We start from the raw sequence: 20,794 nt of genomic DNA, 5'->3' as shown, positions 1-20,794 counted from the left end.
CCTTTCCTGTCCTTCCTGCTCATGTTTCCCTCTCTCAAATGAACAAATAAAATCTTAAAAAAAAAAAAAAAAAGGTCAACTTGCCTCCAGAGCACTCACACAAAGCCTAGTGGGCCCCTGTCAAAATCCACAGGCCTACGGTATTTGGAGCAACTACTGTTTGGGGGCCCTTGCATAATTTGATAAAAAGGACTAGAAAGAGAAGAAAAAGAGAGCTTTCTCTATTATAAAAGTAAATGAATACAAGTCAGGCAATTCTTTAACCCTCCGGTTTATCATCCTTGAAGGCCTAAATCTGATCACGTAAGGGATTTCTGGAGATTTATACTTGGATGCATGAAAATCCATTCTCTCCAGGAGGACTAAGCACTTTCTGGCTGCATTAAATTCTGTAAAGGTTAAAGAAGTTGCATTATTATACCAGTTATTATCAACTATGACCATAGTTTTGCCCTGTCTGAAAAATATAACAGTCTTAATAAGAATTAAGTCCCAATAGTCCCAATAAGAATCTTTGGGGGATCCCTGAGTGGTGCAGCGGTTTGGCGCCTGCCTTTGGCCCAGGGCGCGATCCTGGAGACCCGGGATCGAATCCCACATCGGGCTCCCGGTGCATGGAGCCTGCTTCTCCCTCTGCCTGTGTCTCTGCCTCTCTCTCTCTCTCTCTCTCTCTGTGACTATCATTAAAAAAAAAAAAAAAAAGAATCTTTGGGACGCCTGGGTGGCTCAGAGGTTGAGCGCCTCCCTTCCGCCCAGGGTGCGATCCTGGAGTCCTAGGATCGAGTCCCGCATTGGGCTCCCTGCATGGAGCCTGCTTCTCCCTCTGCCTGTGTCTCTGCGCCTCTCTCTGTGTCTCTCATGAATAAATAAATACAAAATCTTAAAAAAAAAAAAAAAAAAGAATTATTTTGTAAAAAAAGAGCAAAGGTGTTTCTGCAAAGCTTTTGCACCTCTATTTTGTTACTTGTTGATGGATGATTAGCATTCTAGATTCTGGTTTCTGCTGAATCCTTTTCCTGCCCCCATGGCACTTACCTGATCAGGACTAGCCTGTGCTTTGCCTACTGAGGAAAACTTGGCTCACAGCTTTGAAAAAGGATACATCTAATTCACTCTGGAAAAGAGAAAAAAGTACAAGGATGAGAATGAGACACTGGGACGCAGGCGCCTAGCAGAGTTTGCAGCTGCTCTGGCCACCAGCCTCGAAGCAGGTCAGGGAAGCAGCTCTGTACGTCGTAGAAGTCCGAGAGCAGGAAGGCCTTGAGTCCGGGATTGTGCTTTTTGTTTATTTATTTTTAAAGATTTATCTATTTGAGAGCTAGAGAGGGCGTGCATGCGCACGAGTTGGGGGCAGAGCAGAGAGAGAGCAAGCCCTGAGCGTGGAGCCTGACTTGGGGCTCCATCTCATGACCCTGAGATCAGGACCTGAGTTAAACCAAGGGTCCCTGCACCACCCGGGCGCCCTTTGACTGTGCTTTTTTATAAAATGGCAGTTTGGAGGAATTTTGCCAACCAGAACAATTCATCCGCTGAACATAGAGGGAATAGACCAACTCAACCTTTACGGATGATAGCTAATTTGATATGTTTGCACGCCCTCTGAATCCATCAATTTTACTTCTAGAAGTTTAACCAAAAGAAATAATTAGATAACAGCACAACACTGTGTGGTGGGATGTTCATGGTAATGCTGTTTATGGTAGCAAATTACTGAAAACAAGCTGAGTATCTATGAAAGGGGCACTAGTTAAATAAATTATAGCAGATCCACAAATGAGGGTATAGATCTCTAAGTATTAACACCATTAAGTAAAAAAAGCAAGTTACAGCAGGGTATCTACAGTATTATCCCATGGATATATGTACACATAGAGAAAGATACAGACACAATTAGATACTGACAGATATACAATGTCTAAAAGGAAACGTACCCAATAATATATATCAGTAAGTCACGGGCTTACTCATGATCTTCTCCCCTTTCTTTTTGCTTATATGTGTTTCTAATTTTTTTCAACGATCTTAGATGTTTGTTTCATAAAAAAATCATGGAGAAAAAAGTAAACAGTTAAATTCATATCTGAAAGGACTTAAGGTTTGTCCAGTGAAGCAGTAACAACCCTGACCCCACCATCCTCTCCTGCAAAACTGCCTCCATGGAAGCTAACTGGGTTGTCTTTTTGTTTTGAAATATGATGCTGAGATGCTTCTTTCAGCCCAGACAGCATGAGACTCATCTCCAAATTTAAGATTTGGAAACTAAGATTAAAATAGTCTCAGAAAGAATGTTTAAAACTCACAAACCTAAAAATAAATCTTAGATGACACGGCATTCTCCGAGTGGGACAGATTCTATTTTCTTTCCCATAGTACTGTCTTCCCTCCTCTTTTCTCTTCTTTTTGCTACTGTCATCCTAAACTGAGCCATCTCACAGTACTTCTGGAGTCCTGTGTAGTCACCAGTTTAAATTAAATTCTAATCTTTACTTCTGTGGTTCATGTGGTTACTGACTCTCTCCCCAGGACTACAGCAAGAATTCAGCAACATGCTATTTATTCTCGGTCACCGAATATAATAATGGTAATTTTAAAAACCTTAGCAATGATACTGCTTGGACTCACTCATGATTATCCCAGGTTTAAAATATTACTTTTTGGGGAAATGTTATTCTTCTTGATAGGTATTCCCTTAAAATGGCTAATCATGGTCAGCTCTGAGTCACTAACCCTGACTTGCAAACCAGCAAACCAGTCTGTCTTAAGGGAGTGGTTACTGTGTTTAGGCAGCAGCCAGAGCTGTCCTGTCCAGTATGGTAACCACCAGCATCATATGGCGAATCGAACAAATTAAAATTAAATTCCTCATTTCCTCCTTTACACTAATCACATTTCAAATTTTGAAAAGCCACATGTGGCTGGTGCCTACTGTACTGGATAGCACAGGTATAGTACATTTCTGCAGTGGCTGAAAGTTCTATCAGACAGTGCTCAGTTGTGGCACTCTCTCCAAGCAGTCGGTAGAAAGATGGACTTTAAAGCCAGCCTTGGGGATCCCTGGGTGGCGCAGCGGTTTGGCGCCTGCCTTTGGCACAGGGCGCGATCCTGGAGACCCAGGATCAAATCCCACGTATGGCTCCCGGTGCATGGAGCCTGCTTCTCCCTCTGCCTGTGTCTCTGCCTCTCTCTCTCTCTCTCTGTCATGAATAAATAAATAAAATAAAATCTTAAAAAAAAAAAAAGCCAGCCTTAATGTCCCCTACCCCTCATGGACCCCCTCATGGACAGTCTCTGGAATGGCCTGACCTTTTTCCCTCTTCCAGCTTCAGCGGCACTAACTCCTAGCTAGATGCACAACCATCTCACAGGCCACAGGCAGCTTTCCAGCTTTCCTTATGCATTAAGTCAGTGGGTCTCAAATCTAAGCATGCATCAGAATCATCCAGAAGGCTTGTTGAAACAGATTGCTGAACCTCAATTCGGAGTTTCTGATTCAATATTCTGGGGTGGGCCCACAGTTTGTTTTTTAAACAAGTTCCCAAGGATGTTTATGTTGCTGGTCCAGGAACCGTACTTTGAGAACCACTGCACTAAAGCAATGAAAACAGGATAGTTGACTGTCCCCATGCAGAAGCAGCTTGCCAAACTTTACTTCAGGGATCCCTGGGTGGCGCAGCGGTTTAGCGCCTGCCTTTGGCCCAGGGCGTGATCCTGGAGACCCGGGATCGAATCCCACATCAGGCTCCCGGTGCATGGAGCCTGCTTCTCCCTCTGCCTGTGTCTCTGCCTCTCTCTCTCTCTCTCTGTGTGACTATCATAAATAAATAAAAATTAAAAAAAAAAAAAAAAAACAAACTTTACTTCAGGTATTAGGAGTTAGACTGAAGATATAACTTTTTTTTTTTTTTAAGATTTTATTTATCTATTTAACAGAGAGAGAGAGAGAGAGAGCAGACACAGGGGAAGCAGCAGAGGGAGAGGGAGAAGCAGGCTCCCCACTGAGCAGAGAGTGTAATGCAGGGCTCCATCTCAGGACCCCGGAATCCTGACCTGAGCCAAAGGCAGACATTTAACCAACTGAGCCACTCGGGCACCCCTGAAGATATAAATTCTTTTTTTTAAAGATTTTATTTATTTTTTCATGAGAGACACACACAGAGAGGCAGAGACACAGGCAAGAGGGAGAAGCAGGCTCCCTGCAGGAGAGCGTGATGTGGGACTTGATCCCAGGACTCTGGGATCATGACCCAGGCCGAAGGCAAATGCTTGACCACTGAGCCACCCAGGCGTCCCAAGATGTAACCTTTTTTTAAATTTATTTTTTATTTTTTTTATTATTTATTTATTTTTTTAAACTTTTTTTAAGTAATAAATTTATTTTTTTATTGGTGTTCAATTTGCCAACATACAGAATAACACCCAGTGCTCATCCCGTCAAGTGCTCCCCTCAGAGTCCGTCACCCATTCACCCCCACCCCCCGCCCTCCTCCCCTTCCACAACCCCTAATTCGTTTCCCAGAGTGGTGTTGGGAAAATTGGATATCTACATACAAAAGAATGAAGTTAGACCCCTACCTCACACCATATATAAAAATTACTCAAAATGGATCAAAGAACTAAATGTAGGAACTAAAAGAAAAAAACACTTGGGATTCCTGGGTGGCTCAGCGGTTGAGCATCTGCCTTTAGCTCAGGTAATGATCCCGGGATCCTGGGATCGAGTCCTGCATTGGGCTCCCTGCATGGAGCCTGCTTCTCCATCTGCTTATGTCTCTGCCTCTCTCTGTGTCTCTCATGAATAAATAATATCTTTAAAAAAAAAAAAGAAGAAGAAGAAAACACTGGAGTAAATCTTCATGATCTTAAGTTGGGCAAAGCCTTTTTAGACATGACACCAAAAACATAAGCAAAAAAGGAAAAATAAATTAATTGAACTTTATCAAAATTAAAAACTCTTGTAATTCACAGAACACTACCAAAAAAAAAAGAAAATTTCTTCCACCAAATACCTATCAATATTTGTATTTGTATTCAATTAGTTCAAAGATTTTTCTATCCAATCAATTCAAAGAGATCTGTATTCAAAATATATAAAGAACTCTTACAGCTCAACAATAAAAAGACAAATAATTCAACTGAAAAATGGACAAAGGATTTAAACAGACATTTCTCCAAAGAAGATATAAAAATGGCCAATAAACACATGAAAAGATGCTCAATATTTGCTGTGCATTAGTGAAATGCAAATCAAAACCATATATTTTTTTAAAGATTTTATTTAGGGATCCCTGGGTGGCGCAGTGGTTTGGCGCCTGCCTTTGGCCCTGGGCACGATCCTGGAGACCCAGGATCGAATCCCACGTCGGGCTCCCGGTGCATGGAGCCTGCTTCTCCCTCTGCCTGTGTCTCTGCCTCTCTCTCTCTCTGTGTGTGTGTGACTATCATAAAAAATTTTAAAAAAATCACTCTAAAGATTTTATTTATTCATTCATGAGAGAGACAGAGAGGCAGAAGCAGAGACACAGGCAGAGGGAGAAGCAGGCTCCCCACAAGGAGCCCGATGCGGGACTCAATGCTGGGACTCCAGGATCATGCCCTGAGCCAAAGGCAGACACTCAAACACTGAGCTACCCAGGCATCCCTCAAAACCACAATGTATTGGCCTCTATACCACTTCATCCCCACCAGGATGGCTATAATCAGAAAGACAGAAAATAAAACGTCTTGCCAAGACCACGAAGAAATCAGAACCCTCAGACACTATGGATGAGAATTTAAATCATGCAGCCACTTTGGAAAACAAAGTGCATCAAAATGTTAAACGTGGAGTTACCACATCACCTAGCAATTCTACTCCTAGGTATATTATAACCAAGAAAACTGAAAATATGATGCTACGCAATAATGTTTACACAAATGTTCAAAGCTGCATTACTTATAATAGGCAAAAGTACCATTAACCCCCAAATGTCCATCAACTATTAGCTGGATAAACAATATGTGGCATATCCATATAGCAGAATATTATTTGGCAATAAAAAGGAAAGAAGTACTGACACATCATATGCTATAACATGTGATACATGAATCGTGTGACACATGAATTTTGAAAACATATGCTAAGTAAAAAAAGAAAAAAGCCACAAAAGACCACATGTTGTACAATTCTATATAAATAAACTGTCTAGAATAGGTGAACCCATAGAGACAAAAAGTAGATTGGCGATTACCTAGGGCCTGGAGCCAGGGAGGGGGATTGCTGGGAGGGAAATGCTAATAGCTATGGTGTTTGTTGGGGGTATGAAATATTCTAAAATTGTGCTGATGGTTGCACAACTCTGTGGAAGTACTAAAACCTAATATACATTAAATGCGTGAGTATCGGGGCATGTAAATTGTATTTCAAAATTCTGGGGTTTTTTGTTTTGTCTTTTAAAGACAAAACAGGGAGGCACCTGGGTGGCTCAGTCAGCTAAGCATCTGATTCTTGGTTCCAGCTCAGGTCATGATCTCAGGGTAGTAAGATTGAGCCCCATGTGAGGCTCTGCTTTCAGGGGGAAGTCTGCTTGAGATTCTCTCCCTCCTCCTCTGCCCCTCTCCCCACTCTCACATGCACGCATGCACACACACAATTACACACACTGTCTCTCTCTCTCTCAGATAAATAAATAAAATCTTTAAAAAGGGGGCTGCTGGAAAGGAACTCATGTATTCCTTAAGGGGAGTTGGTTTTGATCATAAAAGCAAAGATTTGGACGGAAATGATTCCTAAACTAAAAAGGTTCCTAGTGCCTTAGGAAGGGAAACAGAAAAAAAAAAAAAAAAAAAGAAAGAAAGAAAGAAAGGGAAAAGAGACAGAGAGTAAGTTAAATAGCAAAGTCTCTTAATTATTATTATTTTTTTAAGATTTTATTTATTTATTCATGAGAGACACAGAGAAGTAGGGACATAGGCAGAGGGAGAAGCAGGCTCCATGCAGGGAGCCCAGTGTGGGATTTGATCCCAGGACCCCAGGATCATGCCCTGGGCTGAAGGCAGACACTCAACCACTGAGCCACCCAGGTGCCCCAAATCTCTTAATTAAAAGAAAGACATAAGCAGTTCTTAGTCTTGTAGAACTGGTTCTTTATAAAGAAGAACATAAGGCACACATATAGGTTTTGTAGCACTTTGGATAAGCCAGAAGGAAAGGTAAAGAAAATGTGGCATCATCTGGGTTTTAACTTTTACATATTAAAGCTTTATACTAACACAGGTTCTTCATACAGACCCATTTCTGGGAAGTTGGGCGGTGGGCAAAACCATTTTTTAGCCATTAGACTTACCACTCGGCTGAAGTACTCATCTAACACTTCCACAAAGTTATGGATAAATTCATAAATTGCCATCTCATTCTGAAATAAACAAGAAAAGGTACAATTAGTTTTAGTATGGCCCATGTGTAAATTAGACACTGACAAATATTCAGAGTAGTTCTACGACTCACTTGTTTGAAAGAAGGAACAGTGAAAGCCTTAACCTTAAGATTTTAAGTCCCTAATGAATTTAGTGGGACTGAAACCAGATTGAGTTTTGAGGTCTTCTCCCTGACTTTATCATCAACTGGCTGAAACAACATTTCACGTTTGTCATGCCACCACTTCTCCATTTGTGAAGATGGGAAACTACCTTAAAATCTGGTTCACAGATAAAAAACAACCAACTGAAATTCTGAAAGTATCTTAAATCTTAAACGCCTTTGCAGGGATTCCAGAGCCATAGGTTCTGTTGACTTGAGACTGACGCTTCTAGAAAGGTAGACTGAATCTGAGGAAATTCAATCACAACACAATCATTGTTACAGTTTGCTCAGGTTTCTGATATGTCAGCTTATATTTAATGCTACAGTTGATTGGCCTCTACCTGTCTAAGCTGTCCCACTGTGCCACACAGAACAACAAGACACTGGTGTTGCCTAGGGTTGGGAAAAGCATTCTGGAGTTTTATGCTTCCTCACAGGTGCTCCTCCAATCCAGGAACAATCCTAGGGATTTTTCTTCCACATAGCTTTCCCTAGCCTTGATAGAAACCAAGACCTCCAAGAGTCAAGCAAGAGAACTCTTAGGTGAGTAGGAAATGACAATTTAAGGGGAGTAAAAATCAGTCTGTCATTCCTAATTTTCTTGCATTTTCCATAGGCTCCTCTATTATCTCACCTCTGTGTCATTAACTCCAACCACAATGAAGAGAGCTGCATACTGTCGATATATCAGCTTGAAATCCTTAAACTCAATGAAAGAGCACTAGGAAAAAAAAAAGACATTAATTCCTATGGTTCCAAGGATCTCTTCAAAAAGGCCTGCATAATTTCTAGGTTCTGATTTCAGTATGGGTCAACATATTCCTAGAAATATACAGTATTAAAATGTTACACAATCTTTGTTGGTTGCCTGTTGGTGGCTTCTTCACAATATTCAGGGGACTACTTGGAAGCATCTCTAGTGGGAGGCAGAGAGGCGGTTCAGGAAAAAACGATTGGAGCAGCCACATGGGTTCCCACCTTACTCCTTCTCATTCCTTTGCTTCACTCTGTGTAGAAATCAGCAGGCAAAGGTACTAAATAATCAGCATTTTAAACTGCCTCAACATTAAAATAAGCCAACATGACAGAGAAGGTTTTCTTCTTTTCATCTCCCATAGGCTCTTTTGGAAGCAATTAGAGATTTCATTTTGTATTATTTAATAGCCACCAAACAACCAAATATACACAGCATACACACATGCAAAAAGAATCCTGATTTCTTTTTCTTAGGCTGATGAAAAGAATAAATGTAGACTCTTCTATAAATTATTTAAAGTTTTGGCTTTTGTGGGGCAGATGCTAGAGAAAATCTCCCATTGTAAACATTGCTTCCTATGAATTAATAACAAGTTAGCACCACTGACTTGTGGATAAAACAACTCCCTTCCAATTCATCTCTCTCCTACAGCCATTGTACAAAGGGTTTTGGGATGGCCCTGGGCAGATGGGAATTGGATAGCAGGCTAACGGCGCAGTGCTGCCCTTCCTTTGGATTTTTGGGTGTGCTTGGCCAAATGTGATTACGCATAAACTGTGTGGCTGTTTGCACTGGCATGATTGCTCTTGGGTGCCCAGAAGCTCCTGGAGATTAAGCTGTTAGTTTTAATTATGAAATTTTTTTCCATGGGAAAACCACTTGACAACCTATAAAATGCAGGAATTTGAGGCTCTTATTTGAAATTAGGATAAAGGTAAGAAGTGCAGGACCATTCTGTTGCTTTTGGCTCACTGTAGAGCCAGTGTGATTTCTGCTCAGTTGGATCTTTCAAGGAAACACAACCTATTTGAAAGAACATTTTTCAAAGCCTCTTGGGAGTTTCTGACATTAAAAAAAAAAAAAAAAAAAGTACCAAAGCACCTTTGTGGATAAAATAAAAACTAAGCTGCAATTGTGTTACTTCAGTGCCTAATTATCCCAAAGCCCAGTGGGTTCCTTTTAAAATCTAAAATAATTCAGAATGCTTCAAAAATATCGTTCCAAGGCATATATTTCAAAAGATAATGTATCAGTGAAGATGGTGTTTGAAACTGTGCAGTGCCTGTATTCTGCAGAGAGATTCAACAGAAATACTTCTGGAGTTTATCTTTACTTCAAGTATGAGGCTCTTCACCCAGCCCTTTAACCATTCCTGTTTCCCTCTGACAACTGCATGAAGCAAGCAGTGTGTGCCGTGGCAGGCCAAAGTAGTAATTCAAAGAGGACTCTGAGATGTGGACGCTGGAAAATCAATTTAGAAGCCAAGGGAAACACAGTCCCAACATGTAACTTCTGAGCACTGATGTACTTTAATATTTTAAGACCTAGCAGTGGTGCCTGCAGGCAGCCTTTCTACATATGCTGTGAAATGGAGACCCGGCAAAATTAATGGGTGGTTTAAACAAGCTTTCTGCTTTTGCTGCAATTTGTTCAGTGATTTCCAGTGAACTCAAAGTTTAGGACCCCGATTAAGTAATTCTCCAATTAAACTTCTTTGTAAAAATAGGCCCAGTTCCTAAAATTCCTACTTGTATCTAACCTCTATTTTGACAGAATGGATAGATTTGTTGTTTCATAGGAATTTTTAACTTCCACTTACTCCATCTACATAATAAAAGACAAGTTCAAATTTGCTTTGTTTTTTAAATCACTAGTTCTCCTTTACATTGGTGTTAAGTTTACAAAAATGATAAGCAGGAAAAAATTATGCTCTACGTGAGAATCACACTATTATCCTCTGGCACAAAGCAGGTCTCAAGTGCTCACCTATAAACCAATAATCTGACCTTTATCTCTTGGCTTAGAGAAAGCCACCTGCTGGAAGCACTCCTAAGAGTTGTGAGGGCTGCATTCATACAGACAAAAAAGAAGATATGCCTATGAGCTGGAATAAATTTGAGACAAATGTGCTGACCTAAATAAGAACTCAAGACTTTTCCTGGTTTTCCTTATTTGTATTTTCCTTAAGGCGACATAAAGAGAGCTATGCTTCAGTCTTCATTTCACTCCATTTGTTATTTTCCCTAGTAGCTGTTGAAAAGAATGTAGTTTGAAGAAAATGATGGCCCTTGAGACTCAGTAATAACAAATCTGCCATTGCCAAGTTGAACGCAGAGATAAAAGACAGAACCAGAAACTTACTTGTTCACTGGATCGGGAGAGACAGCTCTTTATGACTTCCGTTTCAAGAAGTGTACGCTTATTAATCTCCACATGTTCATAGTATTTAGAAAGTCGGGTCTGTCCTTGTTTATTCACCATTAGAAAAAATTTTATCATTTTTTTTTTCTGGCCAGTGTTTTTCCAGATAGTTCAAAAGTTATGTCAAGAGGTGCCTATAATTAGAACCTGAAGGGTGAAAGAACAATAAAAAGCTAAGGTCAAATATCTCAAAGAATAATATTAGATGTGCTCTATAGAGGAACCAGAAGTAAATAAATAACAATACTGTTTTTCACTCAAATGAGCTAAATGAGGTTTAATGAAATAACAAGGGATCCCTGGGTGGCTCAGTGGTTGAGCATCTGCCTTCGGCCCAGGGCCTGATCCTGGAGACCCAGGATCGAGTCCTGCGTCGGGCTCCCTTAGTGGAGCCTGCTTCTCCCTCTGCCTGTGTCTCTGTGCCTCTCTCTCTCTCTCTCTGTTTCTCATGAATGAATGAAATCTTTAAAAATAAAATAAAATAAAATAATAAAATAACTAAACATACATTTTCATTAGTTATCCTCCAAAAGTTTTTGTTTGTTTTTAGTAGGCTCCAATGCAGGGCTTGAACTCACCACCCTGAGATCAAGACTTGGGCTGAGATAGAGTTGGATGTTTAACTGACTGAGCCACCCAGGCTCCCCTCTTCCAAAACATTTTTTAATTTCTCCAGTATTGCTACTCATATTTGTTCATTAGATTCATCATTTTTGTTGGGTACCAATTATGTGTCAAGTACCAAGAACATACACAGACAAAGAAGTGGTGACCTCGGGATGCCAGGGTGGCTCAGTGGTTGAGCATCTGCCTTTGGCTCAGGTCATGATCCTGGAGTCCTGGAATTGAGTCCTGCATCAGGCTCCCTGCAGGGACCCCTGCCTCTCCCTCTGCCTATGTCTCTGCCTCTCTCTGTGTGTCTCTCATGAATAAATTCTTTTTTTTTTAAATTGGAGGTAAATTTGCCAACACATAGCATAACACCCAGTGCTCATCCCACCAAGTGCCCCCCCTCAGTGCCCATCACCCAGTCACCCCAACCCCCTGCCCACCTCTCCTTCCACTACCCCTTGTTCATTTCCCAGAGTTAGGAGTCTCTCATGTTCTGTCTCCCTCACTGATATTTTCACTAATTTTCTTTCCTTTCTCCTTTATTCCCTTTCACTACTTTTTATATTCCCCAAATGAATGAGACCATATAATGTTTGTCCTTCTCCGATTGACTTATTTCACTCAGCATAATTCCCTCCAGTTCCATCCACATCGAAGCAAATAGTAGGTATTTGTCATTTTTAATGGCTGAGTAATATTCCACTGTATACATAGACCACATCTTCCTTATCCATTCATCCCTTGGTGTCCATTGAAAGATGAATGGATAAAGAAGATGTGGTCTATGTATACAGTGGAATATTACTCAGCCATTAGAAACAATAAATAAATTCTTAAAAAAAAAGAAGTGGTGACTTGTATTTTTATGTAATGTTTAGAACACTTTATTAAAGCACAAAATTGTTAGAAGTAAAAAACACAGTAAATATTTACAAAAACATTGGTAACGCCACTCAAGTCTAATGCAGAAAGGTCTTAAAAAGTTTGTAAGTTGAGGGGCATCTTGGTGGCTCAGTTGGTTAGGCACCAGACTCTTGATTTTGGCTCAGGTTATGATCTCAGGGTTGTGGGATGGGCTCTCAGCTCAATGGGGAGTCTGCTTGAGATTCTCTCCTACTCATTCTGCCCGCCCCCCCATGCTCAATAAATAAATAACATCTTTAAAAAAAGAAGTTTATAAGCTGAAAATTATTGAGGTTTCCCAAAAGGGATGTTAACTGCTCACTGCTGAGTATGGCATTGATACAAGATCTTTGAGTGAATGCTGTCCCCTGCTTTTTTGTAACCCAGTGTTCCCTGAAAATTTGTTCTTTAGGAGATTCAGACTTGGAGAGAGCTGAGAGGACAAATCAAGAGATGAGACAGTCACACAACTGGTGGGCTAATTTTCTTCAACCTACTGACTGTACTGAGGTTATCCATACACGGCTAGGGTATTTTTCTTCAGCCTCTGCAAATATTTTAAAGGATATGAATATGAGCATTTTCTAATTGATTGAGCAAAAATCCAGCACATCAAAAGCAGAGTGGGGAGCATTTGTACTAGAACTACAAAGTTCTGTCTGATGGGAAATTAAGAAGTAGTTATTTCTTTCTTTTTTTTTTTTTTAAGAAGTAGTCATTTCTGATCTTTCTGATCTTCACCCCTCGCAAAGGTGCCGGGTAGGTAAACAAGCAACAGCAGTACAAGGAGATGAGTTGTAGTCGGGAGGGTGTACTTCTGAGGTACACGGACGGGTAGGATGGGAGAGTTGGAAATGGCTTCCCAGAGGAGGCGCATTTAAGCAAGATCTGGAAGAATGATCCACAGAGAGTGACTCTGAGGCAGAAAAAATAGGGGCAGCTCTGGAAAGTTCACTGCAGACGCCGTTCAGGGGGCAGGAACAATGGCTGCAGGACATTGAGCTGCTCACATAAAGTAAAACTGGCTTTAGGGGATCCCTGGGTGGCTCAGCGGTTGAGCACCTGCCCCTGGCCCAGGGCATGATCCCATGGCCTCAGGATCCAGTCCCACATCGGGCTCCTTGCCTGGAGCCTGCTTCTCCCTCTGCCTGTGTCTCTGCCTCTCTCTCTTTGTCTTTCATGAATAAATAAACAAAAATCTTTTTTAAAAAAAAAAAATAAAACTGGCTTTAGAAGTCATACTAAGGACAGGTGCGTGGGTGGCTCACCTGCATGGGTTCCCTGCTCAGTGGGGAGCCTGCTTCTCTGGCTCCCTCTGCCCCTCCCCCTGCTTGTGCTTTGTCTCTCTCTCAACTAAATAAGTAAATAAAATCCTTAGGAAAAAAAGTCATGCTAAGGAATATGAACTTTATTTTATGGACGGTAGGGACAAGATCTATAGTGAAGTAGTTCTTCCATCAATGTTGGAAGCAGTCGTAGTAATCTCCACTATTGCCGAAGTGCCCCACCAAGGCCCTCTAACAATTCCTATGGAAGGTCCTATGCCAAGCAATTTACATATATTACTTAATTCTCACAATTCTCTGAGGCTGGTACTTGTGTTATCCCCACTCTAAGGCCAATCAAATTGAAGTTCAGGGATGGCAGGGTGCCCAAAGTCTCTGGATTTCTTGTGTCAGAAATGAGATGCAACTCAGAAGTCAAGCAAATTTAATTGGATCCATGACACTCCCTAACTCATCCCCATCATTCAACAGTTATGCTTGCAATTTTATTCCTAAATCAGCTGTACTGAATTTTTTTTTTTAAGATTTTATTTATTTATTCATGAGAGACACAGAAAGAGAGGCAGATACACAGGCAGAGAGAGAAGCAGGCTCCATGCAAGGAGCACAATGTGGGACTCGATCCTGGGAATCCGGGATCAGGCCCTGAGCCAAAGGCAGACGCTCAACTGCTGAGCCACCCAGGTGTCCCTGTACTGAATCTTGTGTTTGGTTCTCCTATACTTAACTATAGACTTTGAAAGGATCAGGGCAAAAGAGCACAATGTTGACCAATGGCCAGTGCTTCTTTTGTCATGAGCCTCAGAGCTGCCTCACTGACTCACCTAAAAGTATCATATTTACATTTTGTAATATCTATGAAAATTTGGTGCAAAAGACCAAAAACTAATAATAGTTCTCTTTTTTTATTTTTTAAAAAAATTATTAATTCATGAGACACACACACACACACACACACAGAGAGAGAGAGAGAGAGAGAGAGAGAGAGAGAGGCAGAGGGAGACACAGGCTCCATGCAGGGAGCCTGACATGGGACTCGATCCCAGGTCTCCAGGATCATGCTCTGGGCTGAAGGCAGCGCTAAACTGCTGAGCCACCCCGGCTGCCCAATAATAGTTCTTAAATGAACTTTTTAAAAAAGATTTTATTTATTTGAGAGAGAGTGAAAGAGCAAGTGCGCACAGGCAGGGGGAGAGGCAGAGGCAGAAAGAAAGGGAGAAGCAGACTCTCCACCGAGTTAGGAGCCCAATGTGAGGCTCTGATCCCAGGCCCCTGGGATCATGACCTGAGCTGAAGGCAAACGCTTGCTTAACTGAATAAGCCACCCAGGCGCCCCTCTTAAATGAACTTTTTAAATTTGGAATAATTTTACAGAAAAGTTGCAACGGATTATGAGATAATTCTTGGACTACATTTTGTATTATTCTTTGCTCTCCCAGCTCATCTTCTATTTCCTAAACCCTATCAGACAGGTGGTTATCTCCCAACAATTCCAAACATGAAGAGCTAGAAAGAGCCAGGCCCAGTCTGGCAAAGCCTGAGCTGCCGTGTTCATTCAGGGCACAGGACAGGATGTTATGCAGACCAGCTCAGCCCGGGACATGGCAGCTGTGCCATGGGGGAGGCCTGTGGTCATCTACTCCCTTTTCCAGGAAGATAAGCTCACTACTGTAGGTGGGATTGCAACATCCTCTGTTTAGTCATTTGGTGTTAAGTGCTGCCTTTATTCTCCTTACAAATTACTGCCAGTAAATTTTGGCTGGAGACTAGCAAATTAAGTTACCATCCATTCTTTTATTCCCTTTTAGCAAAGTTATTTTAAAACAAATCTTCACACAAGTTAGAAATTACAATTTTATACTCTGGATTCCAACTGCCAGCTAGAAGAAAAAGATACTATCTCAGGTGCCTCAGTGGTTCAGTCGGTTGAGTGTCTGACTCCTGGCTTCAGCTCAGCTCATGATCTCAAGGTCCTGGGATGGAACCTGAGCACCGAATCACCGAATCCCCAAATCGAGCCCCAAACAGCATTGGGCTTCCTGTTCAGTGGGGCATCTGTTTATTTCCTTTCCCTCTGCCCCCGCCCCTCAAATAAATACATAAATCTTAATAAAAAAAAAAAGATATTGTCTCAAAGGTACTCATGGCCAGACCTTTGCCTTTAAATGCCCTGGCTGCGTTAAGTGGTAAAATGAGATGTAAAATGACCCCCTTGAGATGTTACACCAACAGATCAAATTGGTGTCCACCTTAACAAGCACAGCATTCCTTCCCACTGACTTCAAGAGCAAGGATGACAAACAAGGGTGTGTTGAATTGATACTCATTAGGATGCAAGCCTTGAAAATAGTAGCTGAAGGCATCTAAAGGCTCGAATACATCATCTTTTTTTTTTGTATGTTCATAAACAATTACACAATTTATAATGTAGGATTACACAGTGGTAATAAAGCAGACAAGTAAAATTGTAAACTCTATTATAAAATACACAAAGTCGAAATACACAGTGTGGAGACTCAGAAACAAGTACATATTTGAGAACAGAAGATGAATGCTTTAAGCACCTATCCTGGTTACTAATCATCAGGGAGGGGAGAAATCAAATAATTATGAAACTGAGGTAGGGCAGTAAGGAAAGAATATGCTTAGACAAGTGCTGGGAGTGGCCAGGGAGGGGATATGGACTTCCTTTGTTTATAAAACTTTTTGCATTCAACAACACACAAGGCTGGGGAAGATGTTTTGATCCCCTAGGCTAGTAGATCCTAGGGGATTCTACACCCAAGAGCCTGTGTGAATCAAGGACAGATAAAGAAGGGAGATTTCATTGGGGAAAGCCTTATGCCAGGATGCCTAAAGGCCAAGATGAGGGAATTAGGGAAAGTCCTAGGAGAACAGGAGCAGATCACTGTCCCATGACACTATATGATGCAAACCAAATGCCTAGAGAAAAGAGAGGCTGCAACGGCTGAAACACATACTGAAATGGGTAGAGTTTTCATATTTCTGAGGGTGTATTCTGGGAGCTGGAACCGGAAGTCTTTACAGACTGTCATAGCCAAAGATGACAAATAGATTTAAGTTTGGGTGCCAACTGTGGCTAATTGTATTAGCTGCTTTGAGCACTGTGTTGGGAAGGATTCTGGAAATGTTCAGGTTCAAAAGGATGCCACGAATGATTAGTAATGTCAGTTACAGGTTAGGCAGCGGGGTGTGGTGACAGAGGCAGGCACCTTACTTACAGCTGTCATCCCAGATGTGCACTCCCTTCATTTTGCAGATGGGAAAATGGATAATCTGAGAGGTAAAGTGAAGTCTTGCATTCTGGTCCCCTGACTCATACATAATCTGACGCTCCCTGCCTCGCTCATTGTATTAGTGTTGTTAGAATTTCATTTAAGCTTACTAAGCATCAATTTCAGGTAGCTTTGGGAATGATCAAGTCGATATTCTCTAATGCCTGCACATTTAATTTGGAAAACAGCAAACAATACAATGCATGAAAGCAGTAGAGGATGAAGTTTCTAGCAATCAAAGTGGTATTTTATGATGGCTAATATCCTTTCTAGCTCTAAACACTATTTCTATACCTCAGAATCAGATTATTATTATTTTTTTTTTTAGAATCAGATTATTTTAACACACACACACACACACACACATATTTAGACAAAAACATTTTTGGTCCCAGAAGAGTGGCTGAAATAAAATCCTCCAAGTTAAAAAGCAAATTTCTACAAGGAAAACATAAAGTCCTCATAACGGTATAATAGTCAAAGGCATGAACTGGGGCTTGAGTGTTAATTTTGTGATTGTTGGCAAGTTACTTCACCTCTTAATACTCAGTCAAAGGTACAATGGGAATAATAACAGATAATACTTGGCTTCTGGGTTGTAAGGATTAGAGGAGCTAGTATATGTAATGTTCTTAGAACTGGGTTTGGCAGTGGGCACATTGTAAGGGCTACATTAAGAGTTAGCAAATGTCATTATGATAATATATTACCTTTTCTTCAGTGAAGCCTGCCTATCCCAGTCCCCTCTTGCTAATCATAAAGAGTTGGCTATCCTGTCTTTGAACTCATTGCTATATCTTACAAAACCTGTCACCCTAAAAGACCAGTGATTTTTACTTTTTTATTGTGACACTTTTTATTGTGACCCAGCATATAGGTACATATATATCTGATTCATATATATATATATACAAGGTTCATCAAATAATACCTACCCATACTGTGTGTATTGTATTCTAGTGATTTTTGTGACATTTTATAAAAAATCTAGTTGTGAGCGATTTGAGTTACATAGATATGTGGATTTTTTTTTCAAAAAAAAGATTTTATTTATTTGAGAGTGCACATGAGTTGGAGGGTGGCAGAGAGAGAGAGAGAAGAGAGAGCGAGAGAAGCAGACTCCCTGCTGAATGAGGAGCCTGATGTGGGGCTCAATCCTAGGACCCTGGGATCATGACCTGAGCCAAAAGCAGATGCTTAACCAACTGAGCCACCCAGGTGCCCGATTCATGGATTTTTCAAAACTCACCAAATGTACATTGAAGATTCATGTATTCATTATATTTAACTTTGACATAAAAGGAAATACTCTAGTTAATAATATATATGCTGAAGTATCTCAGGGAAGTATACTGAGATCTATCAATATACTTTGAAATGCACCCAAAAACTAGGATAAATTAACAGATAAAGAGATAGATGGTTAGATATACGACAAAGTAAGTATGCTACAATGTTAACGGCGGCATCTAGGTGGTGAACATATTCACATTCACTGTTAAATTCTTTCAACTTTGTAGTATATTTGAAAACTACCAGAGTAAAATGCTGAGGAAAAATGCTAATTGTGGCCCATTGATTTTTTAAAAATTCATAGATTTTAGAACAGTTTTAGATTTACAGAAAAAGCTGCAAAGACAGTACACAGAGTTTCTATATACCCCATACCCAGTTTCCCTTACTATTAATATCTTATATTAGGATGGTATGTTTATTACAATGAATATTGATATAGTACATTATTATTAACTGATGTCTATATTCCCATTTCCTTACTTTTTGCCAAATGTCTTTTTTCTGTTCCAGGACCATATCTAGGATAGCACATTATATTTAACCTTCATGTCTCCTTTGAATTCTCTTGGTTCTGACAGTTTTTCACACTTTTCTTGTTTTTAATGACTTTAGCAGTTTTGAAGGATACTGGTCAGGTATTTTATAGAATGCCCTTCTATTGGGATTTTTCTTTTTTTTTTAAGATTTTATTTATTTATTCATGAAAGACACACACACACACACAGAGAGAGAGAGAGAGAGAGAGAGAGAGGCAGAGACACAGGCAGAGGGAGAAGCAGGCTCCATGCAGGGAGCCTGATGTAGGACTGGATCCTGGGACTTGGAATTACACCCTGAGCCAAATGCAGCCGCTCAACCACTGAGCCACCCCGGCGTCCCTCTATTGGGATTTCTGTGATGTTTTAGTTATGATTAGACTGAGGTTATAGGGTTTGGGGAAGAAGACCACAGAGGGAGAAGCATATTTTCACCACAACACATGAAAGGCACATACTATCAACGTGATTTATCACTATTGAAATTGAATTTGGTCCCCTGGCTGAGACAGTTTTAGCTAGGTTTGTCTACTGTAAAGTTATCCCCTCCTTTTTCTACTGTACTCTTTGGAGTGAAGTCATTATACGTAGCCCACATTTAAAGGGTGGGAAGTTATGTTCCATCTCCTTGAGGGAGAAGTATCTATGTAAATTATTTGGAACTCTTCTGTGCAGGAGATCTGTCTACTTATGCCCCATTATTTATTTATTCAATCACTTATTTATATCAGTAGGGACTTAAGGATATCTTATTTTATACTTTGGGTTATAACACAATCTGACCCACTGATTTTTAATTTCAGAAGCCACTAAAGAACTGTGGCCCAAATTTTGAAAAACACTGTATTAGAGCATGAACTCATGGGTATGGTACATAATCTTATTTCAGATCTTTGCACAGTGCCTAGTACAAGATAATATCCAATAAATGTCTGTTGAATGAATGAAATAATAAAGGCTTTTTTTAAGTGATAATTTTTCCTTAAAAAAAAAAATAAAATCAGTATTGAAACAAAGTAGACACATAAAGTACCCTGGTACCCTAACTCCTGCCCCAAAGCCTGTCAGTCTTCTCAAACATAAAACCAAGGTTTTTAAGTTTAGTCATATTCTTCTAGACTTTCTATACATTGACATGTAAATATGCATGCATGTGTAGCAACTTTATTTTTTAAATCTAAATGTGATCGAACTCTGAAAGGCCAAGAAGCAAGCCTAGTGTTTATTCTCTTCTGGTACCTTTGAATGAACCAGGTGCACTCACACAAAGTTCTGGCTTGATACGATAAAAGAGTACAGAAGAGAAATGTTTTAGAATTCATCAGGTATGAGATCCCTGGGTGGCTCAGCAGTTTAGCGCCTGCCTTTGGCCCAGGGCGTGATCCTGGAGTCTAGGGATTGAGTCCCGCATTGGGCTCCTGCATCTCCCTCTATTTGGGTCTCTGCCTTTTTCTTTGTGTGTCTCTCACGAATAAATAAATAAAATATTAAAAAAAAAAAAAAAGAATTCATCAGGTATATCTCCTGTTTACCCAGCCTAGTTCAGGCTTTCCTGGCCTTTGTCCCCTTGATCCAGGGCTTTGGCTCCCATTCTTTCTCTGGCCTTAGCTCTTAAAGACCTGGATTGGATTTCTGTATTCTTCCAGGACCTGACCTTTGGTATTTGCCCCCTGGCTGTAACTCCGGAAGCCTTTGGCACCCAGCCCTTTCTCTGTTAACTGGGAGTAGCAACTACCTTGCAGAGTGGTAGTGGAAGATTAAATGAGGTAAAGGATGTAATTCTTGTAAAACATTTAACACACCGACTTCTTTAATTTCCTCTCTTATTGTGTATTAAACTAGAAAGGAATGCTGATAAGATTATAAAGAAACAGGTACATGTATACATTGTTAGTGGTCCCTTAAATTGTTACAAATTTTCTACAGTGTAACGTGATAGAATTTAACCAAAAAAATTCTTGAAAATGATTCTACCATTTAACTCAAGTATTTCTGTCCTGCGATTCTATTCTACGGTATAATTTAAAATCCACATGCATGAAAATATGTATAGTAACATTATTTATAAACAATGAAAAATTAAACAAACTCAGATATCACAAACTGAGAACTGAGTGTTAAATGAACAC

General features: G+C 40.4%; 1 protein-coding gene across 6 annotated transcripts in view; it reads right to left on the bottom strand.

Annotated features, from left to right (window-relative positions):
• The window catches only part of AP4S1 (adaptor related protein complex 4 subunit sigma 1), a 50,872-nt gene that overhangs the window by 9,893 nt on the left and 20,185 nt on the right, over window positions 1–20,794 (bottom strand). For 2 of the 6 annotated variants that reach the window (XM_072761365.1, XM_072761366.1), the window contains exons 2-5: window positions 10,677–10,883; window positions 8,193–8,279; window positions 7,323–7,391; window positions 1,036–1,114 (exon numbers count right to left, since the gene is read on the bottom strand). In XM_072761365.1, the coding sequence (XP_072617466.1) occupies window positions 1,046–1,114; window positions 7,323–7,391; window positions 8,193–8,279; window positions 10,677–10,814 (363 nt within the window). In that variant the 5' untranslated portion in view covers window positions 10,815–10,883 and the 3' untranslated portion in view covers window positions 1,036–1,045. Of the gene's footprint in view, window positions 1–306; window positions 390–1,035; window positions 1,115–4,572; window positions 4,807–7,322; window positions 7,392–8,192; window positions 8,280–10,676; window positions 10,884–20,794 lie in introns of those variants that run through there. The other 4 variants (XM_026007669.2, XM_026007666.2, XM_072761364.1 and 1 more) reach the window with 4 other exon arrangements.

The sequence above is a fragment of the Vulpes vulpes genome, chromosome 6, assembly GCF_048418805.1.
Source record: "Vulpes vulpes isolate BD-2025 chromosome 6, VulVul3, whole genome shotgun sequence".
Lineage (NCBI taxonomy): Eukaryota > Metazoa > Chordata > Mammalia > Carnivora > Canidae > Vulpes > Vulpes vulpes.
This window is presented reverse-complemented; position numbering and strand designations above follow the sequence as displayed.